Raw genomic sequence first — 27,316 nt, 5'->3', positions numbered from 1 at the left:
CCATATATGTTAATTTGATAAATTTAAACGGTTCTTTTAAGTTTGTTAGTCACACCTCTACTTTTTAGTGGACTATTCTACTTCCTGTTCCGGTTTTTCAAGCTGAGCTGGTGCCAGGTTGTCGAAAGTGAAACCGTAGCAGTTATCCGGGCCTTTCTGTTCCCAAATCACAAAAATGAGACCGCCGTGGGTCTTGTATTTGGCCTGTTTGGTTCTGTGGTGTTCTTTCGCGTGTTCAAGGTTAGTTCATTTGTTTAGTTTTGATGGTGAGCGTCTGAACTTTCTCGAAACCCGGAAGTGAAAATTTTCATAATGTTGCATGGTTCCTCCATTCATAGTAGGAAAACAAATATGTGAGCACGTATGTTGTGTATTTCCTGGGAAGTATGGTTTTAGAACTCATCGCTCAAATGAAAAGATGCCGGCTGTATAGCCTATCTAAGTTGGACTTTGATGTATGTCGTGCAGGCCTGTCGTGCAACGTGTACTACCCCCCTCCCCACTTCAGCAGAAAGTACTGAAAATGCCTTTTTGTTCACAAGAATTTAAATCATTTCGCGGTAGTGAGACAATAGAGTGTCCGTGGTGGTTTTAAGTTCGCGGTTGAAATAAAGGGGTAGCTATGTGGGCAGAAGACATTACTGCATTGAACCGCCGCAAAAAAAAAACATTTACAGCACTAGTATAACGTTACAGTATATGCAAATGCAGAAACATACTAGTAATCAAGGAAGTGGCAATTTTGACCAAGTTGACCAGAGTGTTTATGTTGGGCCGAGTTGACCAGGGTTGGGCCCAGTTGACCAGAATAGCTGTGGGCCGAGTTGGTAAAGAGCCGAAGTGTCCGACATTCCTCAGTTGCAACCAAGTCCCTCAAATACTGCCTATGTGGTATGTCCTAACTTACAGCACTGATGATGGAGTTGGCCCACTGGAGCAACCCGATCAAGAATTTGAAGAGGAGGAGGAAATATTTGCTGAGGATGAGGTACTGGATTAGCCTGAGTACCAGCCTCCGTAGTGACCGCTGATTTTAAAAAAATTGGTTAGCAAGCGAATTTTTTGAGCCAGCGGTCACTACGGAGGCTGGTACTCAGGCTAGTACTGGACAGCAGAGTACTGACGGATAATTTTCAAATGCCACGGCTATAGACAGGAGCATCCTGGAAATAGTGACAAAATTCTATTGACAATGATAGGAATATCCTTCTATTGATAGTATAAAGAAGTTTCTTAATTGATTTAATGACAGGAGTATCCTGTCAATAGCCTCAGCCAATCTCAAATAATACTTTTCTCATTGCTAAATAAACATTTACCACTTAAATGCCTAAACATTAATACAGTACATTGCAAGTACATGTACATCTATTCATATAAACTTATAGAAACTGTCAATAACAGCTTATTTGCCTTCAAATGGATGAAGACCCAGAGTGTGATAAATTTACAAGTCATGTTCTTCTTTCATAACCACACATACAGTCAGGTAGGATGAGAACTGTGTTAAAACGATCTATATGTCAATTACAGCTTATTTGCCTTTGAGTTTAATGGATGAAGACATAGAGTGTGATTTACAAGTCATGTTCTTCTTAATAACTACATGTACAATCAGGTAGGATAAGAACTGTGTGTAAACGATCTATATGTCAATTACAGCTTATTTGCCTTTGAGTTTAATGGATGAAGACATAGAGTGTGATTTACAAGTCATGTTCTTCTTAATAACTACATGTACAACCAGGTAGGATAAGAACTGTGTGTAAACGATGTGTATATCTGTCCCCATACCTGCGTGGTGTACAGCCACCGCCCCAGGGTCAGGAGTCCGGTACTGGACTGGCACTGTTCCTTGGAGCCCTGGGTGTGCTGGGTCTGGTGATCATGCTCGGCAGGAACAGATCTAGAGAACCAACACGAACCACACAAGGTATGCACTGACTCCTTATGTGTTGAAGTAGTGCTGCGTACCTAAACGTAACATCAGGTACAGGTAACGGTACAGAGGTTTAGGTACAGGTCCGGACCTGTACCTGTACCTGAACAAGGTTTCCTACTGCCATACTCCCTTGGCCTTGCTATCAAAATTCCCGGCCTGCCTGAATGATCTGTTGCATATTAGTTGATTAAGCTGTTTCAAGTTACCACTTTGGTCACGTTTGGTGTTGCATGAGGTCCGGAGATCAGTCACAAAATAAGCACCTACTTGGTGTAAATTTATAACGGTACAGTACTGGTACTTCATGATCTGGTATTTTGGACCTGTACCTAATCAATTTTTACGGTACAGCACTAGTTGGAAGTTATTATTTTTCTCAATACCAATACAGCCTAATCTGCTGCGTTTCTTAAGCGGTCAGTAGTGATGTAACATTACACTAAGACAGTAAGATGATGTTCTCTAGTTTAATCCATATTAGGGTTATTAGTAGATGAAAAAAAGAAAAAAAAAGGGGTTTCATGTTTCTGTGTCTCAGACTCTCTGTTCTAGAGTTCTACATCTTAGGAACAAGTTAAACCTTTCTTGGGGGAGTCTCTATGAGTATGAGTGTCTTGGTTACCTACTAAGATATGTCTGCAATTAAAGGTCCAAGCAGAGAGGAGCTTCGTGCCCAAAGGCTTGCAAAGCTGGGACAACTGTCCGGAGGTATAGACCACGCCTTTCCGCCTTCACCAGATGATCCGAATGTACAAAAGTCGACTCCAGCAGTCCAAGATAACAGTGAAACCCCACAACCAGTCCAGACAAGCTCCTCAAACACACCTGTAGATGAACAAACTATCAGCAAAACTAAACCTGCAGAAAAACAGGAGACACCTGCTAAAGCAAGGGGAAAAGGGTTTAAAGTAAGAGAAGACCAGAAGCCTACGGACCGGTCTGTGGCTGCACAGCAGGCCACGAGTGCAGACACAGGGAAGCTGGAAAGTGTATCTGTTGCACTAGATAAGGAAACAAAAGAGCCAATGAAAGACACTCAGAAGACAAAGCCAAAATCACCCCAAAAGGAGGTTCCCATTGAAGAACTGCTGCTGTCAACTCTGTCGAAGATGTTTGATATCAAGGTCGAGTTGGCCACACATGGCAACACAAAGGCCCAGGCGGCTTTCAAGGTGCTGTACCTGACCCCCGGGGAGCTCCCCACCCCTGGGGAGGACATGGTGGTGAAGGTGGTGGAAATCTTCGACAAACGAATGAGGTGGCAGTACGACAAAGTCAAGTTCTTGTGCCAATGTTACGGGGAGTGTGAGGCAATACTCAGGGACAATGGCAATGAAGTGTTGGAGACTCTAGCAGAGTGTGTGAAGGACCTGGTGGTACCAGCACTGTTGGAGGAACTCAAGGGGAAAAGTGAGGAAAAAGGAGACCTGTGGACAGATGGAAAAAGTGGGAACGAGGTGAGTTAGAGTAAGACTATTAGAATTCTTAAGACCTGTACATGGTTTTAAATAGTATACTTTTTCTGATTTTTCTGTGTCATGTTCTCAAAGCTGATCATATATACATGTTTATGTACGTCGATGAAGGTTAGACATCCCGGTAATAAGATACGCCACTGACGAAAAGTAGTGGAATAATTGTGGATGCTACTTGAAACGTCTGACCATTTCCAAAATCATATCCAGTTGCTTGAGTAACAGCTATTTGACGCATGTTTATGTAGGTTTGGATCATTAAGTACATAGAGACAAATGGATATGCATTATGTACTTATGTACTACTCAACTAACATTCAAGTCATGTGTAAAAGTGGATATGTCTGTTGATTGCTGATGTGCCTTGGTCCCCGCAGGGTGCCCTCTACTTGTTCCTGTCCAGAGCTGCCGGCTGGTCAGACGACGGCGTGAATGTGACCCAGGGTCTGCTGGCGGCCATGATGGACCAGGCTGTACATGACAAGTCCTTCTACCCCACCATGGTCAAACTGGTCAGGGTCGCAGTCGACAGGATCAAGGCTGTAAAAAGGTATTTATTTATTTATCTATTGGTTCAGCATGTATTCATTTATTCATTTATTTAGACAGGGCAAATACAACTCAGGCTGTGAAGCCTGTTTTTCAGGTATCCCTGTACATGCCAGGGTTGCCCAACTAGCCAGAGGCTATTACTAAGAGCGAACCCATGTGTGGCCATGGTACTGTAGGTTTTGGACTACTAGTATGTCTAAAGCAAGGTAGCTCAAAACTGGTAGAGAAGTGTATATCAATTAGTTACAAGTTAGTTCTTCTCCCCTTCCGCCCCAGAATGGATGAAATCCTTCTCCAGGAGGGGACCATGCTGACAGCGCTGGACGCTATCCTGTCCCAGCCGGGGATGACCGCCATCATGGCCGCAGCTCTGGACCGGGAGGTGGAGGAGGGCTGTCATGACCTGGGCATCTACTTCGAGCAGAAGTCCATCCTGGGTGCCCTGCTGTCATTGACGACCATCGTACCGATGGAGCGTTACATGTTCCCTTCTCCTGCCACCCGTATGTATGATACATTGAATATGTACACACATTTAGGACTGCATTGTAGATACAGTTCCCTGTTAGTTAAAAGTTAAACTCCTCCCACACCATAAGGTGTATAAGGTGGTGCCCATTCCCGTTTCATAGCCCTGGGCCACACTGTGGTGCAATCACTGCAGCAGGGGGCTAGTCCACTGGCAGTGGAGTGTGTTTAACTTCCATACTGTTTCATAATTATGTACCATTCTTTGGTATGATTCAGTTGAACTCAGGCCTTCTGGTTCCAAGTAATCAGGACCAGATGTGGTAAGTAACAGAAGCGCAGATCACTACACCCCCCCTGTAACAGTGTTTATATGTAGATATTTTGCACTTGGGAACACAACACCTGTGCTGCAATGCAATGTGAACCAGTCAAATTGTCCTGAGGAAGGTGACAGATGGTCACTGAAGATCTGTTGAATAAAAAAAAAGTACCTTATTTGCATGATTAAAGAAAAATTGAATATGACATTGAGATATATTAGAGCGAGTCGTGAGATCTTCGAACCCTCGTTGTTCTTGCAGTTCCCTTCATGTCCCTGCGCGGGTTCCCCAAACCAACCGTGGACGACCTGCGGATCGTTGAGCAGCACGTGCACGAAGGACTGCACCGTATCCACGAGGTGGTGCACGCGACCTTCCGCAGGATGATGAAGACGCACAAGGAGACCGTCCTGGCGTGGATCGCCGCCATTTTGAATATGAATGAGCTGCGGACAACCGTGAGTCCACAGATGGGACAGCAGATGCAGGCTGCCTGCGGGGATGGTGAGATTTAGTCTCCTCTCATACCAGGATACCTGAATCTGGATTCACCCTGGCACGGGATTGATCCAAATTCGCAAATCCCCATATGAACAGTCTGAATCCCAATCTGCCAAATCCATTTTAGGGGGTGGATTCAACAGATCAGATCGGGATCAATCCCGTGCCCGGGGATTCCTAGTATGAATGGAGTCTTGGGTAGAGAAGACCATCAATTGCAATACTAGTAGGGGAAAAAGAAAGCTGTAAATGTCTCACAGAGGTTTGACTTTAGGATTTACCCACAGTTTAATCATTATTTGTTTATTTGGATTATTCACAAAAGTGAAGAAAAGACTCTTTGTTTTGTTTTGTAAGCAGTAAGCAGCCTCTAGACATAGCAGACCAATTTTGCCAGTGAGTACAAGCTGCATAAGACCGGACTGTTAGGTTTGATCCACTCACACGGGGAAGTTTGATAAGTGTGGTTGGATCTTTAACATGTTCAAGGTATGGCTTTCCCCAACACGGGACCTCTGTCCCATCCAAGAGGACGTCCCTAACTGAAGCTAAATACTCATTTTTACCTGAGTCAAGTAAGTTTGGACTGGTGTTAAGTTCTTTCTCACGAGCACAACATTGGGACATGCTAGGGATTGGAAGCTAGACCCTTTAGGTTCTAATTCAACATCCCTAACCGCAAGACCACCTTGTCACCTGTAGCTTGACAAAGTGTGTTTTTTGTAAATCACTGATCTTGTCCCTCCTTCCCAGGCTACATGTTAAACCTGTGTGCCGTGCTGCTCCATCTCTGCATGCCCATTGTGAAGGGGGGACAGGACAAGCTGGCCAGGGTCGACCCTGCCTACTCCAAGTCACAGGCCTGCCGGCTCAACTATGAGTTTGAGACATGTCTGGCAGGGGGACAGATTGGTGAGCACGGTCTTGTTTGTGTAATGTTATGTTGATCCAATGTTGTAATAATATGGTCCCCAGGAAGACATGTTTATCATAGCAGTATCAGTTTAGAGTTTACATGTATTTATTGATAAATACAGTCAAATCTGATCAAGACGGCTACCAAAAAATGGGCTATTTATACAGGTGGTCTTCTTGAAGAGGAGAAACTTGCAACATGACAGAGACGTAATGGTTTCCATTAGTCGAGGTGCTTTAATGACAAGGACAAATACTGTAATTATTGATTTGTTAACAGTAACTTAATGAATAAGTTAGTACTGTAACAGTAACTGTACGTTATCTTCCATTCCATCTTAGTATCTGATGAGTCCAAAGGAGCAGAAAAGTGTCGTGTTCCGGAGGACCTTCAAGGTCAGTTCAACTTCATGACGGAGATTTTCCACCTGACCCAGCGAGCGCTGAACATCGGTCTGATACCAGCCCTGTCCCATCACCAGAGGTTTAACAGGTTAGACTTGTCAACATTCACATTGGTTAAAAACTGAAACAATATGCATATCAGATTGAATGGAGTTGGTTTTATACCAGCCAGCTACTTACTGATTGTATGATAGCTAATGGAGTAAAAAAGGATCCAAGTATCCAGAAATATCAAATCCATATCAACACTCTTGACAAATTTGCATTTTTTTGCATTCTCTGTTATCCTTATTGACAGGATGTCCCAGTAACTATTTTTTAATTTTTTTTGCCAGTTATCAGTACTAAGATTGCATAGCCCCACATCACAAATGTATTTATAGTTTCTTGTTCCTTAATTTCTTCCAAGAAAATAATCTTTGACCTTGTGTGTTCCTTCAGGGACATCCAGATGCACCTGAATGCCAAGCAGGGCACACCAGAGGAGGAGATGGTCAAGAAGATTCAGATGGTTAGCTATATATATGAACTCATACATAGATGACAAAAGTGAAAGACAGTAAGTCGCCTTTAGCACAATTCTTCAACGTAGAACTCAGTATAAATCAGGCAGAGAAAAAGTTACAGGCCATGCATAGTTCCTTATAGAAGAGCTGACATTTCTTCCCAGTCTCACATGTTAAACATTTGCACCATAATGGCATTTTGAACAAAGCGGACGACCACTGGGTAGCACTTCATTAGATTTAATTTTGTAAGTTCCACTTGTAATTGTGTGAAAGCGTTGAATGTTCTATTTGACATAGTTTTTTTTCATATTAGTTATTATAGATGGTAACCTGACTGTACTACATGAGTGAGCAAAAAGAAACAGAATTCATTTTTTTCTGCTAGCTGCTCGTGACGACCTGGGATTGTTGTCTAAATGACGCCGTGTTCGTACAAGGTGTGACCGAGTTCTACCTGGCCCAGTCCAGGTGGCTGCGGCTGCAACTGGACACCTGTCAGCAGGTATGAACTTCTTCATTCTCACAGGTAACCATCAGTGAAGTAACTCAGGGATCATGTTTTGTTTGTTTCACCTAACCGGTAAACCGCCTGTAGACATAACACACCAGTTTTGTACCATAAGTACAACCTGTGTAAGACCGGATTGTAGGTTTGATCCACTCACACCTGGATGAACCCCCTACTCTTTTCACTCATCAACCTTAACCACAAGACCACCTTGTCACGGAAAAGGCTGGATTATTCATTGATAATAGATGGTTCCGTCACAGCCTGCTTAAAAATCTTACGCCATCAATATTGTACAGTGGCCTATGACAAATGTGACTGCGCTATAACTCGCTAAAGTCAGCAGATAGGCATATACATTGCAAGAAGACTTTCTGTATTTCATCAGCTTTTTCACCCTATATGACATTTAAGATCTTTTCCAATTCAAAACCCTGTCAGAGAAGGTTGTATTTGACTAACCGCCATCAACATTAGTCCACTGGGTTACATAAATTCGCCACTTTGAAAAACAGTTAAAGCCTATGTTGTCAGCAGGGTGTGAAGCAGACAGAGGTTCAGAGACAGCAGAAGCGAGTGTTCTCCCAGCTGCCTGAGTTCCTGGTGAAGGACATGGCCACGTGGTTCAGGTTTGTGGTCACCAACTCCATGGTGGTCCATCCCAGCATCCTCCAGGGCATACAGGTGAGATGGAAGATGCAGTAGTCAACTGGAGATTCCTTTTTTGACTCTGTGTACCAAGTGTTTGTCTGTTTGTTTGTGTTGGTGTGTATCTATCTGTAGTTATTTAAATACACTGGAAGTGAGTGGGAAGATGATTGCAAAGGTCAAACTTGTTGGGGTGGCAAGAAGTACAGGTCAGAGGTGGTAGAACTAGTTGTTAATTAAGGGTTAATGACCCGCCCCGAGGTGTATATGGTGTCATAACGCCTGGTCATGTGCTATAACCACCAAATAAAACCACCGAGTGAGTGTGTGTGTGTGTCTGTGTGTGTGTCCGTGTGTGTGTGTGTGTGTGTGTGTGTGTGTGTGTGTGTGTGTGTGTGTGTGTGTGTGTGTGTGTGTGTATGTATGTAAGATCTTTAAAACTACCCTGTGCCTCAAACATATGCATAAAAAAGTTGACGATGTTTGAGTGTTTGTGATATCTCATTCCTCAGTTGTCCTCGTTTGTTGACTGCTGCGTGACCCTGCTGGAGCGACCTGACCTGATGCCAGGCCCCATCCCTGCCAGTAAGATAGTGGGAACCCTGCTGTCCTTCACTGAGTCAGGCAAGAGAAAGAGAGGGTAAAACATGTTGACTACTCTTTATAAGACAGGACACACTGTACTTGGCTCATTCGAGCCTTATACCAGTGAGTGTGTACGGTTAGCTTGAGGTTGCCCACTACCACTGCATGTTGACTACTTTTGTCACATCAAACTGCACTCTAATACATCACTCATGGTGTATATACTGGTCTATAGAACAAATCCTTTTTAGGATACAGGCCTTTGAAGGATGGGAAAGTTAAAGTGCTTCAGGTTCCTTGTACCAGGGAAATTCCCATAGCTTTTGTCACCAAGCACAATGAACAGAGGACTATGGCTTAACCTCCTTTCCTGTGGACTGCGACCCTTTCTAATAGCATGCATGTCTATGGGCAACAACAGCCGGATTTCAACTCATGACTTCTTGGTCCAGAGGCAGGGTCGCTAATCACTGGGCTACACTGATCATACGATCTGTAAGGCCACACCATTTTGATTTCTTGGTTAACGGAATTTTACAAAAAATGCCAGATTGGAAAATCAACATGAAAACAGAATCTCAGAGGAAAGTTTGTACTTTGGTGCACACAGTTTCAGGGAGTGAACAGGGTCAGGTGCAAGTTTTCACCCAAGCTTTCTGTTTTCATGATTTTTTTTGGCTAGAATTTATAAAAAAATCCATTAACCAAGAAATTAAATTGGTGTGGCCTAAGCCTCCTGTATTTGATGCAATCATCTGCTTCCATAGTTCCCAAGGCTGGGGCACAGGTATCATGACTGACCTGGGTCAAGGTAAGGCCACACCAATTTAATTTCTTGGTTAACGGATTTTTTTTCAATTTTAGCACGAGGACATCATTAAAACAGAAGGCTGGGGTGAAAACTTGCACCTGACCCTGTTTACTCCCTGAAACTGTGTGCACCAAGGTTAGTTCATTAGAGTTCCTGAGTGACCGTCAATCATTTGTTTCCATAGGTCCCAAGGCTGGGGCACAGGTATCATGACTGACCTGGCTGCCATGGTGCACACCTGTCCGAGTGTACAGACAGGGCTGGGGTCCGCCCTGCTGCACACGTACGTTAGCGTGGACGTCGTGGAGGGGCTCGATGTGGACAAGGACGACTTTGACAAATATGGATCAAGGTGAGAACTTGATAAAGGACTAATGACTTAACAATGTACTTAATAATGTAGTCATGTATTTATCTTGACTTATTATTTATGATTGTGTTGATATCATTTACGTAAAGTTTTCGTTAAGTTTATTTTGTACTCTTTATCCGTGACTCCTGCCCCCCTACTTCGACCTTGTTGAAAAGCGGCCATGTGGCCGAACAAGCACTCAGAAGAAAAATAAAGGCTTTGACTTGACTTGAAAGAAGTCTTATTTTGAGGCATTAAATGCCTTTGCCAAGGAAGATTCTGGTGCTTGTAGATTAAGAGGGATCTCATGTTTTAAAATACAGTCAAAGTGACCACCTCTAAAAAGGGACCATCTGTACAGATACAGATACAGACCGCCTGGCCAATGTGACCACTTTTTTGTGGTCCCTTAGATAATTTTTCCACTGCATCAAGAATCCTGTCTATAGTGGCCACCTGTCCACCAGATTTTATTGGTCCCCAGAGTGATGTTCTTGGGTATTTTTGACTAGTGTGTACATGCCTGGACAAATTGTCAATAATAAAAGTTTCATACAAGCAATGTAATACATGAAGATTAATGTATTTACCTACATCGTTTTATTCACATTGTGTATCTATCTTATAGTATACTTATTGAACAAATCAGTGATTTTTAAACCATACCACAATAATATGATTTAATTCCCATCAGTACCACCTGTTTGACAGGGACGACAGTATGATCTTTCATTGACAGCGACGTGATGTTTGCCTTTGTCCACTGGTAGGTTTGAGATTGCCAAGTTGCTGGAGAGTCTGTGGCAGTGGCAGGACTGCAGGGCCTCAGTACTCAACATGTGCGGCACAGACAAGTTCCAGGTGAGGACAGGGTTCATACTACAATGGTTGAAATTTTATATTGTAATGTATTTTGTTCTCAGAGGCAAAAACCTGACGTAGATGGTTTTGATTATAAACAATAACACTTGTGTTTGAAATTCCATGGTCTGCTCTATGACGTCATTCTCCTATGCAGCACCAGCTTTCAGCCAATCAGAGAATCTTCTTTAGAAAACAATTTTCTGATTGGCCGGCAGCTGGTTAGAGGTCACACCCACAAAAGTAGAAACCTCAGAGCCTCAGGCAAGGCTCTGTGTAGGGGAATGTGAGGTTTAAGATGTTTTCTTTAATTTTGTGTTCAATGATTCATTTCACAATGGGTAGAAATCTATATTGTAATGTATTTTGTTCTCAGAAACAAAAACCTGGAGACGTAGACGTTTTTGATTATAAACAACAATTGTGTTTGAAATTCCATGGTCTGCTCTATGACGTCATTCTTCTATGCAGCACCAGCTGTCAGCCAATCAGAGATTACCTGAAGAAAACATTTCTAAATTCATCATCATAGCTTGTCGTTCATCTCTATCCAGTTCAGTGCGACTTCAATTTCTAAATTGCCTAATAGGCAATTCTATGATTGGCAGGCAGCTGGTTAGAGGCCAGGTGAGGCTCTGCATAGGAGAATGTGTGGTTTAAGAGTAGAGTAGAGTTGAGTCTTTGGTCAGGTAGGATGTACTTCCAGTTTAGACCGCTCCTTTTCACCTCTTCTTTAGCCGACTGTCACTGTAGGTTTATGTGGATGGTCCTCAGGCAGTGCTCTGTAGTTGTACTGGACATGATGGCTCTCCATAAAGTTACAATTTTTAAGATGTTTTCTTTAATTTTGTACAATCCCTTTGTGTTTCCGTGCAGGCTTTTCTTGGAGCGATCCTGGACACCCTGTTGTACCAGCTGCACGACAGCCTGGCCAGACTGGCAAACGTCAGGAAGATCCAGAAGGCCAAGGAGGACGGTCAGGACTTCATCATTCATTCCAGATCTTCCACTGACTTTCTAATTATCTAAAACTCTTCAAGACATATACATTACCAAATAAACACCTCAATCTTTAAACTCTCTTGTCGTGAAGTTGGGTTACATATTGTAGTGTTCTGAAAAGTTTCTTCCATATATTTCAGAAGCATGTTACCAACTTGAAAACTTTTAGAATGCATGTAACAATGATCACAGTGTAGCAGTTTTTTTTTGTTGCTTTGTTCACAGAAGCTAGCTGGAGAGCCTTGTCTGCGAATGAGAGAGAGGAGAAGCAGAAATTCCTGACAAATGAAGAACGTGTGGGCAAGAGCTTCATGAATCTGGTACATATACATTTGAGGGGAGATATAAAAGTGAAGTCATGTAGGAGTGGTCAGGGTTAACGCACCTAGTGTCGCTACATCGTAATTTTGACTGAAAATCCTGGTGATACAGGCACAGCTAATTATAGGGGACAGTCTTTTTAGCGAATGACCGTAAATGACCACTCTGGACAAGACTGTACTGTACGAATGTCAAATGTTTTGCTAGAATCATGTTCAAGTTGGGTAATTTAGTTGAGGATGTACAGAGAGTTATTAATCCTGAGTTTCAAGTCAATTCAGTGAACTTCCAACAGTCTTTTTAGCAAATGACTAGTCCAAATACGGTAGTTGTTTTAGCAAATGTCCAGTCCAACTTGCAAATATCAGCCCTCGTGCAATAGGTGCTGAACCCATAGGCTAAGATTTGCAGTACTGTTGAGCTCACCTGTGACATGTGTAACAGTGACTATCATGTAACAGTGATAGCACCACACCAGCTGCTCAGCCTATGGGATCATGACCTTTTAGCCTAGTGGTTAGTGTGTGTGAGATTGTGATCCGGAGCCCGGGGGATTGGCTCAGGTTCGAGTCCCGGGGCCGGCAGTTTATGTTACTCCCTTTCTTTGTTTCATGTTTGTTTCAGGCCAACAGTACACTGGGGCTGATTGACCTGCTGACCCAGTCTGAGGAAGTGTGCAAGTGTTTCACCATGGCACCCCTTTCTCAGAGGTCTGCCTCTGCTGTGAGTACTGGAACTCAGTCTGTGTAATCAATTCTTTGTATAGTTACAATTAATTTATTTATTTATTGGTTCAGCATGTACATGCCAGGGTTGCCCAACTAGCTGGAGGCTATTACTAAGGGCAAACCCTTGTGCGGTCATAGGACTGTAGGTTTTGGACCATCTCACACCGGGCATGCCCTGTGGTGTAGTGGTCTGCGCTTCTGTTACTTACCACATCTGGTTCTGATTGCTTGGAACCAGAAGGCCCGAGTTCAACTCCAGGGTTGGAGACCTCTGGATAAGAGGCGCATTGAGTCATAAAAAATGGTACATACTTATGAAACAGTTAAACACACTCCACTGCCAGTGGACTAGCCCCCTGCTGCAGTGATTGCACCACGGTGTGGCCCAGAGCTATGAAACGGAGATGGGCACCGCCCTATACACCTTATGGTATGGGAGGATTTTAACTAAACTTAAATTGTCTGTTGCAGGTGATTGGGTTTATCGGAGCTCTCTGTGGGCCCAAGGCAAGTGAGCTGAAGGTCAAGGACATGGAGAAGTAAGTCTTAACCTTATTCCTGCTGCCTAACTCTGTAACCAAACTGAAATTGGCTGCTAAACGACAACTTCAGTGTGCTAAAGGTTAAATGCAGATTGTATACATTGAATGCAAAAATATAAAGTTATTGATAGTTATAATCAAATATTGAATGCAAAGTGCGTATGATAGAATTTCTATTTTTAGTTGAGAGCATGTTTCTTATAATATCATCAAGCAACACACGTACTGCAATCTCAGAAGTATCTCTAACTAAAGCTAGGTACTCATTTTCACCAAAATTGAATAAGAAAATAGTTCTGCATTTCACAAGAGAGAAATGGGATTCGAACCCAGAACCTTCAGATTCCAAGTCAACAACCCTAACCTCAAGACCACCTTAAAACCGTATATCTTTAATTTTGATCTTCCCTCAGATATAACTTCAACCCACGCCAGCTGCTGCTACGGATCGTACGTGTCATCCTGAGAATCGGTAGAGAAGAGGCACTGGACAAAGATGGCTTCATCGTCAGCATGTCGACAGACACAGACTACAGCCCCAAGTACATGGAGAAGGCATGCAGTGTGCTGGCCAGGGACAGTGTCATCGACCCCACTGAGATACAGCAGTTCCAGAAGATGCTGGAAGAGGTAGGCCTGGTAGTTGTCTCTTTGCACAGAGTCTGTGTTTTTGGTGTGTATGTTTGTGTTTGTGTCTGTCCATTTAGTTATTTGGATATAGTGTCAGAAGAGTGACAAGAAGTGAGTGGAAAGATGACTGCAAAGTTCAGACTTGCCAGATTGGCAGGAAGTACAGTTTGGAGTTGATATAACTAGTCATTAATCAGACATTAAACGTACTGATTAGCTCACTTGTAGATCCTTCGGAATTTGAGTAAAAGTTAGCAAATTAGAAAAATGACAATGGTATGATCATGACTGTGCAACATTATACAGTAAGACTTAGTGTATTATTTACAGACCCTATGTTTTTTTATCTAGTCCACATCAACAAACCTTGTCCTGAATTAATCTTCTGTTGAAGACTACGTCAAGACATCCTAAATTGTCTTAACCTCATTAACATATGTATTCAGAGTTTTGGTATAAAACCTGGTTTCCCAGTCCTATCGTTAGTCACTGACGAAAGACAGCGGATACTGTCTGAAACTGTCTGACTCTTTCAAAATTGTAACCAGTTGCTTGAGTAACTATTTTTGGCACATGAATGTTGTTTATTGTCTAATATTTCTACTGTGTTATTTGGATGTTCCACAGATGAACGTTCTCCATGAAGCAGCCGTAGAGGAGACCCCAGCTGCGACGCCTAGTCCACATGAATGTTGTTTGTTGTCTAATATTTTTACTGTGTTGTTTGGATGCTACACAGATGAACGTTCTCCATGAAGCAGGTGTAGAGGAGACCCCAGCTGCGACGTCTAGTCCACATGAGTGTTGTTTATTGTCTAGTATTTCTACTGTGCTGTTTGGATGCTACACAGATGAACGTTCTCCATGAAGCAGGTGTAGAGGAGACCCCAGCTGCGACGTCTAGTCCACATGAATGTTGTTTGTTGTCTAATATTTTTACTGTGTTGTTTGGATGCTACACAGATGAACGTTCTCCATGAAGCAGGTGTAGAGGAGACCCCAGCTGCGACGCCTAGTCCACATGAATGTTGTTTCTTGTCTAATATTTTTACTGTGTTGTTTGGATGCTACACAGATGAACGTTCTCCATGAAGCAGGTGTAGAGGAGACCCCAGCTGCGACGCCTAGTCCACATGAATGTTGTTTCTTGTCTAATATTTTTACTGTGTTGTTTGGATGCTACACAGATGAACGTTCTCCATGAAGCAGGTGTAGAGGAGACCCCAGCTGCGACGTCTAGTCCACATGAGTGTTGTTTATTGTCTAGTATTTCTACTGTGTTGTTTGGATGCTCCACAGATGAACGTTCTCCACGAAGCAGCTGTAGAGGAGACCCCAGCTGCAACGCCTGGCTCCCACCTGCCCTGCTGGGTGGAGGAGGTGGAGGCTGTGCGGCTGGATGCAGGGCTGCTGGCTGAGAAGTATGTCCAGGCCCTGGGAGACATGAGGTTCGATGCAGCAGAACTGCAGGTAACGTAGCGCTACTGTATCCTGTGCACTACCCAACGTCGTCCACTTTGTGGATTTTTTAATAAATCTGTTCTCATGAGGAATGAAGAATCTATTAAGTATGATCCCTAGTCGTGTCGGTCTAAAAATACGTTTGAGTCCAGATATAGAAGAGAACAAATATCTAGCACTAGTAAGAGCAAGTGCCCTGTGGATATCATGCATGGTATAATTTTTTCTTTTCTTTGATTCGAAGCTGCATATTAACGTTACATTCCTTTTTATAAATTGGCCACTAATGGTGAAAAAGTGACAAGTGAACAACAGTAAGCAACACTAGCACAATTCTTTAACATAGTCCTCAGTATAACTCACATACATCTGTCTATAGCCTGGAAAGGCAAATCAGGCTTCACAAACAGATGACATCCAAGAATGCATTGTTTCTGGCCTTTGTGAAGGAATGAAATGCATCTTATTCCTTTCAACTTATGGGCAGCAGTATGCCACAATGGTCCCACTGTCCCAATGGTTCTGCATCATTATCCAGTTTCAAACATTGTACATGTTGTATCATCTGTAGGATTACCACAGTTTCCAACAAAATGCCTCGGAGACCCTGGATCCAAGGTCGCCAAAGGTCAAGGCACTGATGAAGGAGATCAAGCAGCTCCAGTCCAACCTGCCGGTCCACCCGGGGGCGGCCATCTTTGTCCGACAGGTCAGTGGGGTCATTTGCCCTCAAGATAAATTCGGCCAACAGAGTCAGTAAGTCAAGTGACTGATAGGTGGTGGTTGCTGTTGTTTTGCATTAGCCTCCACCAGGCCTTCCTATGGAATTCGGAAAAAAAGGAATAATTGGCCAGTAGGGTCAGTCCATGGTAAGGTTAACATTACCATTCCCCCCCTCATGGCCTAAAAATGAAACCCTATGGTGGCCAAACCCTCCTGGCAAATATTCTCCCTATAGCCGGCGTGGTTAGTCTACCATGGTAGAGACTAGTTTTGCATGCTGGAGGAATCATATCTCTGCAGTATATAGAGAAACTACAGGGTGTATTCTGTATCACCCACGTATTTCTGTATTCTTTTCATGTCATACCCACCAGAGAAAACACACATTTTTATGCAAAATGCACCAGAAGTTGAAACAAATTTTGTGCCCTGAAAGAAAAAATTATAACGTATACAAGAACATTCAAACATCCAAAGCTGGTATTCAAATCTGACAGCGGTGCACATGAAGCCCGTAGAATACGGGTAGAAACCTATGGGATACCATAAAATAATGGCCGATCAAGAACGCTGTATCAAATGTATCATGGGGCACGTAGGATAAAGACCTGATACAGTAACTGAAGCTATTCATGTTTCCTCTTGTTTCAGGATGAGGACCGTATGGACATGGTGCGAGCGCTGGTGACAGGCCCTGTGGACACCCCCTACAGTCTGGGCTGTTTCGTGTTCGATGTCTACTTCCCTGACGGATACCCAAACAGGGCCCCTGTAGTCAAACTCATCACCACGGGCAACGGCACTGTCAGGTTAGAGACTGTTAGGGCAGTGTTCTAGCCAGCGTCCGTCATTCCGTCATGATCGTATATAACTAAGGCCCACGCTTCCCAAAAAATCAGGCTGAAATCCTAATTTTTCACCCATACATGCCACCGACCACCCTAGGATAGTCGGGCCTCTGGCATAACACCTAAATGATTGGTCACTATTAGATTACCAATTTGACCAATGAGAGAGTGGCTGCATGTCCATCAAATATTTGCATTTTAATGCATTTCTACATTTTGACGGAGGTAGGAGGGACTATGGGATCGGTCTATTGCTTCGCCTTAGGTCCAATGTTGTAGATACTAGTAGGACAGGACTCATGCCTATACCCAGAAGAGGACTAGAAATGGTCATGCTTTAAAGTACCAGAGTTATCAGCCAAGGATTGATGTGTTCAAAAATTCGTATTTTCCGAGAACCATAGTAGAATGGAACTGTTACTCGTTGTCATCAAGTACTGTAGTACGTTGTCATCCTCACTAAATTAAAGAACAGTTGCAGTCAGATATACGAAGACTAGGTGTAACAGACCGTTCAGTGTAATATAACCAGCTGCTGCCGCGCCGCATGCCTGCGAAGCTGGTGTGTTACGCCTAATGGCGGTTATACCGGCTATAAAGATACAGATACAGATACCACACGGGCCATTAGGGGTACCATTTTTCCCTGATTGTTTTGGTCTGTGTTTAGGTTCAACCCTAACCTGTATGCAGATGGGAAAGTGTGCCTGAGTCTGCTGGGCACGTGGCACGGTGGGGACGCCAGCGAGAAGTGGAACCCAAAAACATCAACACTGTACCAGGTGAGGCTACTGATCAGCAATGGGATTGTGTTTTATTGATTCAATTCAATTCTTTTCAATTTTATTCATTTTACCAGGGTACATCTCAGATCTACAGATCTGCTTTTCAGATGACCCTGGTCACAAACATTAAAAATACAATCAGGGAAAAAACACAGGTATATACAAATATACAGATAATGTTACATGTACAGACATATATCACAGTATTTCAACTTATTCCAATCAGTTCTTAGTTACAGTCCCGCTACAGTCTGTTTCTAAACGCTGACGTTGTTGCAATGTGCCGTTGGTCCAAAGTGAGATTGTTCCTCATTAGTGGCCCTTGGTACTGCAGGCTCCCCTTGAAGGTTTCCACGTTTGCCTTAGGGGTTGCCTGATTTGTAGATTATCAATGAATCAGAAAATAAAACAAGCTTTAACCTTTAGCACACTGAAGTAGTCGTTTGGCACCAAATTCCTTATTGGTTACAGACTTAGGCGACAGGGAAACGGTTAAGTCACATGGCATCGTGTGGAGCAATCGATAGAGTGTTTCACCCAGAACCGAGAGGTCCCGGGTTCAAAACCAGCGGTATGCCCCAATGTTGTGCCCTTGGATACTGTTAATATTGTATCCTCGGGTTTGCCTAATTCTTGTGGATCATTTGTGTTTGGATGTTAGTTATCATGTTACTTGACATACTTAACGTGATATTTAGAAGGAGAGCTATATTGTAGAATAACATGGTTAGTTGCTCTGTCAGTGGTGCTGCGTCATCTATGTAACAGCGACTCGACGACTCAAAGACACAACGGAGCGCGAGAGTACGGAGCAAAGGGGTTTACTTAACACTCATCGTGGGAACCATGTGGGGCGAACAACCCACGAGGCCGGGCGACCTCGTTACATCATAGGTCATAGGACCGTACCAACTATAACACTAACATAGGGTGGCGTGATCTCTTTTCCTCCTTCCTACTTTCTCTTAGTGTCTTCCTAAATTTCCTTCTTCCCTCGTTTTCAATAAACTAAATAACTCGAGTTATGAAGATACATAATAGAATTGTAACTAAAATAACAGTAATAGGTCCTAGTAACATGCTATTAATAGTTCTGTAATACTGTAATAATGAATCAGTGTTCTTCCATTAACAAATATCTGTTAACATGATTCACATATTTCTTCTTCAGTTTGTTAAATGGATGACCAAAATGACTGGTGTTATACTTATTAAAAATAAACAAACTTCCCACCGCCTACTCCTCTACAAATAAAACAACTATGCTGACAAGAAACTTTCTGCATCTAGATTTGACTTGTTCTGTCTTCTTTTCGAAAGTAACTGGAAAATTATTGTAACTACGGTAACATAACATAATGTCGGTATTGTAACATCTTTCTCAATACAGGTAATACCATAACTCGCTACTGGTCTTGTATGTATTCCTTCTTATCTTTCTTTGTAACTAACTCAAGGATTCTTCTGTTAATATGAACTCTGTCAAACTGCAAATCAAATCAATTTAGTACCTTTGGACATATATATGCTGCACCTGTAGAGACCGTTTTGTTCTATTTTGACTTAGGAGATAGGTGTGTGACTTGTCCTGTTATACTTTCAGTTCGTTATGGCATAAAGTTCTGTGGGTGTTGAACAGATGGGGGTGGTTCCGGTGGGGGTCTAACTGCTGTGGTGTCAGGAGCTGGTGGAGGAGGGTCAGGTGGAACAGGAGGAAGACGGTCAGGTGGGCTCTGGCATTCTTCCTTCACCTGCGGTGTGTCGCGTGGGGTGTCAGCCTCTGCTGAAGGTGAGACTAACTTGGGATGTCTCTTCACCCGTGGGGTGTCAGCTTCTGCTGCTGAAGTCAGGTATTCTGCTTTCACGTGTGAAGTACTAGTATCAGCGTCTGCTGGTGAAGTCAGGTGTTCTTCTTTCACGTGTGAAGTATCAGCGTCTGCTGCTGAAGTCAGGTGTTCTTCTTTCACGTGTGGAGTATCAGCCTCTGCTGGTGAAGTCAGGTGTTCTTCTTTCACGTGTGACGTATCAGCTTCTGCTGGTGATGACAGGGTCCCTTCTTTCACATGTGAAGTATCAGCCTCTGCTGGTGAAGTCAGGTGTTCTTCTTTCACCTGTGAAGTATCAACGTCTGCTGCTGAAGTCTGGTGTTCTTCTTTCACGTGTGATGTATCAGCCTCGGCTGGTGAAGTCAGGTGTTCTTCTTTCACATGTAAAGTATCAGCTTCTGCTGGTGATGACAGGGTCCCTTCTTTCAAGTGTGAAGTATCAGCCTCTGTTGGTGAAGTCAGGTGTTTTTCTTTCACGTGTGAAGTATCAGCATCTGCTGGTGAAGTTAGGTGTTCTTCTTTCACGTGTAACGTATCAGCGTCTGCTGATGAAGTCAGGTGTTTTTCTTTCACGTGTGAAGTATCAGCTTCTGCTGGTAATGACAGGTTCCCTTCTCTCACCTGTGGTGTCTCTGCTTCTGCAGGTGATGACTGGTGCTCCTCTGTCACATGTGGTGTATCAGCTTCTGCTGATGATGGCAGGTGCTTTTCCGTCACATGTGATGTATCAGCTGCTGCTGGTAATGACAGAAGGGGACAGGTGTTTTTCCTGCACTTGTGGTGTGTCAGCCTTTTCTGATGCTGACAGGTGGTCTTCTTTCACGTGTGGGGTGTCAGTTTCTGCAACTGATGACAGGAGCTTTTCTTTCAACGGTAGTGTGTCAGCGTCTGCTGATAGTGACAGGTGTTCTTCCTGCATCTGGGGTGTGTCAGCCTTTTCTGGTGGCGATAGGTGGTCTTCTTTCACGTGTGGGGTGTCAGCTTCTGCTACTGAAGACAGGTACTTTTCCTTCACCGGTGGTATGTCAGCCTCTGCAGAAGGGGACAGGTGTTCTTCCTGCACCTGGGGAGTGTCAGCCTTTTCTGGTGACGACAGGTGGTTTTCCTTCACGTGTGGGGTATCAGCTTCTGTTACTGATGACAGGTGCTTTTCCTTCACCGGTAGTGTGTCCGCGTCTGCTGATGGTGACAGGTATTCTTCCTGCACCTGTGGGGTATCAGCTTCTGTTACTGATGACAGGTGCTTTTCCTTCACCGGTAGTGTGTTAGCATCTGCTGATGGTGACAGGTGTTCTTCCTGCACCTGTGGGATATCAGCTTCTGCTACTGATGACAGGTGCTTTTCCTTCACCGATAGTGTGTTAGCATCTGCAGAAGGTGACAGGTGCTCTAGGGTGTGGACCAGTGACCTTGTGTTTGTTTGTTGTTCAGTCACAGCAGGGTTGGTCACAACATGAACTACATGAGTGGTTTGTGGCAGGTGCATGACCTTGGACACTTGAACTTGTACACTGGAACTGTTAGCTGCCCTTCTAGAGCGTGCTAGGTTGTGTTGCGTACGATTTTTGCTGTACGAAATGCTATGTATACGTGGCTGGGCTTGTGTGGTAGATGTGGAATAATCAAAGATGGATCCATCAGGAAGGTGAATATAATGCTTACTGAAGTTTATCATTAAACCGTTGGACTCAAGGAAGGGGCTTCCGGCTATAATCGGATCGACGAGGTCTTCCACTACGATCGCATCAAACTGAAGGGCTACTTTCTTCTTGTAGAACGTAGTACAGCACTCACCTACGGCAGAAAGTCGCCGCCCATCTGCTTGGATTGGAGTAAGATCTGTGTTGTTGGGAGTAATGCACAACCCCAAGCGCCGCGCTTCATCGGCACGGATTATGCTCGATTCTGCCCCTGAATCCAGGAGTATCTTGACCGCCGCTCCCTTGTGGAAGGCTGCAAGGTTCGGTGAAGCACTTGCTTTCACTCCGCGTCCGGATTCTTGCTGGGGAGGGGCGCCCACGTGGCGCGCAAAACTCCTCTCTTTGTCCTCGTCGGGCAAGTACGGACACGCACTGAGGAAGTGATCGAAAACTTGCCGTCCCGCTTGTTCACAAATCGGGCAGATCTTCTTGTCCCTTTTAGGTTCTTGGTTCTTCGGGCGTCGGGGGAGATCTTGGGTTCTCCAGCGCCTGTCAGGATCTTGTTGAGGGCTGGGGTTTTGGTTGAAGTTGTTGTTGTTGGAACGCCAGGTCCCGGATGTTGTTTTCCTTCCCCGCCATTGCTCCTTCTTCGCTGAGGGTTGCATTCTTCGGACGTCTTTCAACGCGTTTTTTTTTCACAGGGTTGCGCGGTATCCAAACTTGTTGGTGCTCTGTGGGCTCTGGATCCCACCGCGTGCCACCACGTCATCTATGTAACAGCGACTCGACGACTCAAAGACACAACGGAGCGCGAGAGTACGGAGCAAAGGGGTTTACTAAACACTCATCGTGGGAACCATGTGGGGCGAACAACCCACGAGGCCGGGCGACCTCGTTACATCATAGGTCATAGGACCGTACCAACTATAACACTAACATAGGGTGGCGCTGAAAGAGCTATCCAGTGTACAATAATCATATGCCATATATTAAAATGACACTAATGTTCTAGGTTATCATAGTGAAACAACTGAGCACTGCCACCTACACTGTAAACTTTAATCCACTCAAAGAAGTAGTTTTTCCAACATTGTAGATCTACAGCAACTCATTGACACTTCCCTATGTTCTTTACTGCTAAGAGAATCCACTTAATTTTCATACATTTTCATTTTCAATATTGCTCATACTTTTATTGATTGTGATGTATTGTGTGCTAACTTGTCTTGTTTCCTCTTAATTGTTTTCCGTTGTCCATCTTGTATTCTTATGTATGTTGAACGTTAACGTTACTGTTGTTACTCAATGTAACATTGTTTTATATTTGTGTGCATGTTTTTGAGAAGAGGCATGAACATTTCTCATGTTAAGCATTTTGCTTTTACGCCATCCTCAACAAATAAATAATGTGAATGAAAAAATGCTCTAGGCATTGCATTCAGCTTGTAGTATTGTTAGCACATGAATAGATTGCATGTGACAGGTCATGAATAATATGACGGGTCATTAACACATTTCTCCCATGCTGCTGCAGGTGTTGGTGTCCATCCAGAGCCTCATTCTCATCTCAGACCCCATGTACAATGAACCAGGGTATGATGGGATGAAGGGGACAACTGAGACTGAGGTAAACATTTACTATTCACTTCATTATGTTTTACCCAGTGTTCGTGTGTGTGTATGTATGTGTGTGAACATGATAACTTGAGAATGCCTGGATGGATTGTCTTGATATTTGGTAGGTGGGTAGGTCTTTGTGAGACCTCAAAATAATTAGATTTTGGGCCCCCTAGCAACTTGTATCAAACATGCAATAACACCATTGCAAAAGATTGGTGTGGTGTGGCCATGATAGATAGTTGTGTACATCTGAGTCTCCAATAAATGAAGCTGCAGTATTTTTCTGCTGAACTCATATTTCATTTTACAATATGTTGCATGTTACAAGGCATCAAATGTATCTGGATTGCTATTTGCAAACTTACAATTGGTATCTACTCTTCCTTCTTGTTGTAACATTCAGTCATTCACTGCTTGAAAAGACTTATATCATACAATGATATCAAAATACATTACTATTCTCCTCTCATATTTTCTGCCTCCTATGCACAGGAGCAAAGTGCCAAATACAACAACAAGCTGCAGGTGGACACAGTGAGATGGGCCATGCTGCACCAGATCAAACAGCCTCCTGTTGGTTAGTGTTCCCTGGGCCCTTACTCCACTACTATTACTTTGTGCAGAACTTACAGGAGTCAGAAAATGTGTCGTTTTGTTAGCCTGTAATTTAAGTACAGGCTGCAGGCCGAGGCCAAATTGGTAACAATCCAACATTTTTTTAGGAAAATTCAGCCTGTTTTTTTGTAACAAAAACAACCATAACTTCATGTCCTAATTACTTCTATCACCCATTGATAAGCATCTCTGTCCTTTTTATAGCCAATGCCTCAAAGTTTTTTTCTCTGCTGTTTTTTAGAATTTTATTAATCCTTACCAGCAGTAATGTACAAGTATGACTAAAAAGACAACAAAGCACACAAAGCATTACAAAATCATTTCTTTTATCAATGAAATTCGAGGTTGCCAACATGCTGCAGGTACAGTGAGATACCTGCTTAAGTCGGTATATTTGCATCTCCACAGCACAGGCTTTCAAAGCCCCAAACCAGCAGCTCACAGGGTACGTTTTTGTCCCCGCAGGTTTTGAAGACGTGATCAGGAGGCACTTTTTCCTGCAGAAGGAAGCCGTCCTGCAGCAGTGCTGCCGCTGGCTGCGGGACTGCAGGGACGAGGAAAAACTCCCCAAGCTCAGACGCGCCGTGGAGGAACTGAAGACAGAACTGGACAAACTTGAAGACATCTCAGACATAGAGGAGGAAGAAGGGGAAGAAGAAGACTAGTTTGCAGCTACAACACAGTGTATTCCGTATCACCAGAGGTACCAGTTGGACCGCTGGAGGGCTAGGACCGAGGGTGATGCGGAATCTCTGTGTTGTCTGTTTTATTTATGTCATAAATACATGAAAAAACACAAATTTTCATGCAAAAAGTGCCAGAAGTTGTGAAGATTTGGTGTCCTCAAACAAAAATTGTAACAACAGTAGTTCCAACGCCCGAACCCAGTATTCAAATTTTTGAGAGCAGCGCACTCGGCACATGTAAAATGAATTCAAATTATTCGATGAAAGCCCATGTGATACAAGTAGAAGCCGGTGTCGTACCACAAAATATCACAAAGTCCGGAACACCCGTATCAATCTTTATCACGGCCCAGATATGACATAACTACATGTACAAAGAAAGAAGAAAGCTCTTAATATAAAAGATCTAATCAAATGTTTATGGCCTTATGTTGTTACCATATATGGCTGTCAGGCCGATCATCTGCTGGCAACATCTTTAGCTGTACTGCATGAAAACTAGGAATTAGAGACATTTGTAGATGAATGCACGGATTTGTGTATCTTATTCTCCTGTTGATATAACTTTATTGCCATTCCAGTTTAGTGCAAGGTTTAATTCAGTGTTCTTGTTGTTTATGAGTTGTTGTCCTACCGGTATTCCCATTTGGAAGGTTACCATTGTTATTGCTGTGCTGATCATATTATCAAAGGAAAGAATTACTATTTGTCCTGCAGACAGATGAAACATAATTGCTGATGAAGAGATTGTTAGATGTATCACTAGACTTTTAGACAGTGGTAAATAGATGTTTTGATAACCTTTGAGCCACACACTTGTGCAATCACTACAGCAGGTCGCTTATCCACTGGTATACGTGTGTTAAACTAGCATACTCTTTCCCAAATTCTGCGTGCTAAGCAGAAAAAGGAGTATGTGCCATTCTTAAGTTTTTAGTATGACTTGGGTGGGGATCAAATTTCCAGTGGCAACACCTTACTCACTTGTCCATTGCACCTGTATATCAGTAGTAAATAGTAGGTGGTAATTTTCGACCATAATTTTACATCTACTTTAATCTCTCTATGATGATGTGTAAGAAAACGTTCTCTTTTCTGCCGAAATTAGTAATTTTCAGACAAGAGATATTCAAAGTAGTCTAAGGAGAGATGCCTCCTGTTTTAAAAGTATTTTGTGGATATGCCACACATGCACAGACAGGAGCATACATTCACACGCACATGCTCACAAAAGCTCAGATTCCATGAATACCATGAAAGTGCATTTAGCATACTAGGTTGGTAGTAACTATGACTCCTTCTCCATTAAAATGTGTTTTAACAACTGATATATGTTGATGTGATGTCATTTGTAATACTGCCACAGTACAGATCTGGTCTCGGTTCGGAGTTTTTTTTTTTTACAATTCGGGGCCGACCTGACTCGTTCGCAGAAAGGCAATAGCGCTTTTCCAAACATCCTTTTTCGGCCAATTCAATGTTTCCGATGGATAGGGATGCCTTGCCTTCGAACGACAGACGAATTCGATATTCTCTGTGGAAACGTCATTTTTGGTGAAAATCGTCATTTAAAGCAATTTTCATTCCCCAAAACTGCAATTTTTAGGGCATTCTTCCAAGGCCGCTGGAAGGAAAATAAAAGCTTTTCTAGGATAATGACTGATATGGGAATAAAGGTCATCATTCTGTCTGTGCAATTAGGAAAAATGAAAAAAATCGTGAGGATACGTTTTCCGCAATCCCCGATGGTGCGAAACCACGCAAAACGCACATAGAACGCACGATTTGGGTAATCAGGCGACAAGGCCGCGTTACCGTCATCGCGCACTAATGCCAGGAACTCTTCGCGGACGACCAAAACTCCGAAACCGTAAAACGCTACGAAGATCGGACCTTTCAGGAAATATAAAAGATTACACACTGCTATAGCGATAGCCGAAAATCGGGAGCCAAAACTACCGAGAAAACCTTTAAAAAAACAGATATACTTAAAAATTCTTTATGAAAATATACATATTTCTTAAAAGACCTTGTTGGCACAAGATACGCTCTGTTTCATTAAAGGTCGCTCTAAAAAGTCCATAACTTTTCTGGAAAGTTGAAAAGTTGACGAGGCCGAAGACGGCTCCCCGAGTGTCCACCGCCCCGCCCGTACTGCGATCCCCGCCCGTACTGCGATCCCCGCCTGTCTAGGGTGGCACCAATCCACCCAGACGTGGTCGCAGGAGAGCGTGTCGTTGTTAACCACATCGCCGACGATCCCTGCCCGTGGGAGTCGACGAACGGCGTGGAACTGTCGGCCTCTCAGCGGGGCGTCACCCCCGGCGACTTCTCCTTGAACTGCAGGGACTACCGGCAGTACCAGGACTTTCAGACCAGGAAGGTGCTCTCTCTGGTAGCGAGTGAACTGGCGATGTGGCTGGACAACCAGCAGCCGGACAGGGTGTAGGATCCGTCCGATATGATGAAACAAGTTGTGGACTTTTAAAGAACGACCTGAAATGAAACAGATCAGAGTATATCTTGTGCCGACAAGGTCTTTTAAGCTTATAAGAAATATGCATATTTTTCATATAAAATTTTTACTATATCTATTTTTGTACGTCAGAGACAAAAAATATATCCTGATTCTTCACAAATTTTATGCCACTGTATTGTCTTCAAAACGTTCCGGTACACAGAGCTATTGAGGAACTGGTTAATCAACATGAATTTTATATTGTTAATTCACAAATTGGTAGGCAATACATTGGCTATGATAAAATATTCTCCAAAGGTACGGAGTCATAGAAGAGTAGATCAAGGTGTTATGATATCGGCCAAACGAAGGTACAGAACGAAATGTACACGAACAATGTGAAATGAGTGGTGTCTTTGTAGATCATTATACTCCTACATGTATTGATGGCCAAGTTGTAAAACACGACTTTAGGCGGAACGACGGGTTGTACTTGTGATTTTTCATAGTGCTTGCAATCTCTCCAGTAAGGTCCACCGCTTGCTATGTAGAATGGTATAATACAAGTGAGAAGCC

At 43.3% G+C, this 27,316-nt stretch overlaps 1 protein-coding gene across 3 annotated transcripts; it reads left to right on the top strand.

Moving 5' to 3' along the window:
* The first annotated feature begins 82 nt into the window (after positions 1-82).
* Positions 83-25,610, top strand: LOC136438587 (uncharacterized). 3 transcript variants are annotated; one of them, XM_066433453.1, is made up of 28 exons: positions 83-240; positions 910-988; positions 1,810-1,933; positions 2,591-3,399; positions 3,795-3,967; positions 4,246-4,472; positions 5,022-5,264; positions 6,015-6,173; positions 6,519-6,669; positions 7,023-7,092; positions 7,476-7,592; positions 8,136-8,282; positions 8,759-8,886; positions 9,827-9,994; positions 10,765-10,855; positions 11,732-11,831; positions 12,083-12,177; positions 12,803-12,901; positions 13,378-13,445; positions 13,862-14,078; positions 15,042-15,063; positions 15,400-15,548; positions 16,111-16,248; positions 16,914-17,071; positions 17,781-17,892; positions 22,896-22,988; positions 23,474-23,558; positions 24,062-25,610. In XM_066433453.1, the coding sequence occupies exons 1-28, from the start codon at positions 176-178 to the stop codon at positions 24,259-24,261; spliced, it is 4,287 nt and encodes a 1,428-aa protein (XP_066289550.1). In that variant the 5' UTR covers positions 83-175; the 3' UTR covers positions 24,262-25,610. The 3 variants fall into 3 exon arrangements, with proteins under 3 accessions (XP_066289550.1, XP_066289548.1, XP_066289551.1); XM_066433451.1 differs by lacking the exon at positions 15,042-15,063 and having other exon boundaries at positions 15,378-15,548; XM_066433454.1 differs by lacking the exons at positions 15,042-15,063; positions 15,400-15,548; positions 16,111-16,248; ... (3 more) ...; positions 23,474-23,558; positions 24,062-25,610 and adding an exon at positions 14,706-14,938.
* Positions 25,611-27,316: the final 1,706 nt, after the last annotated feature.

The sequence above is a fragment of the Branchiostoma lanceolatum genome, chromosome 7 (genome assembly GCF_035083965.1).
Source record: "Branchiostoma lanceolatum isolate klBraLanc5 chromosome 7, klBraLanc5.hap2, whole genome shotgun sequence".
NCBI classification, from domain to species: Eukaryota; Metazoa; Chordata; class Leptocardii; order Amphioxiformes; family Branchiostomatidae; genus Branchiostoma; species Branchiostoma lanceolatum.
This window is presented reverse-complemented; position numbering and strand designations above follow the sequence as displayed.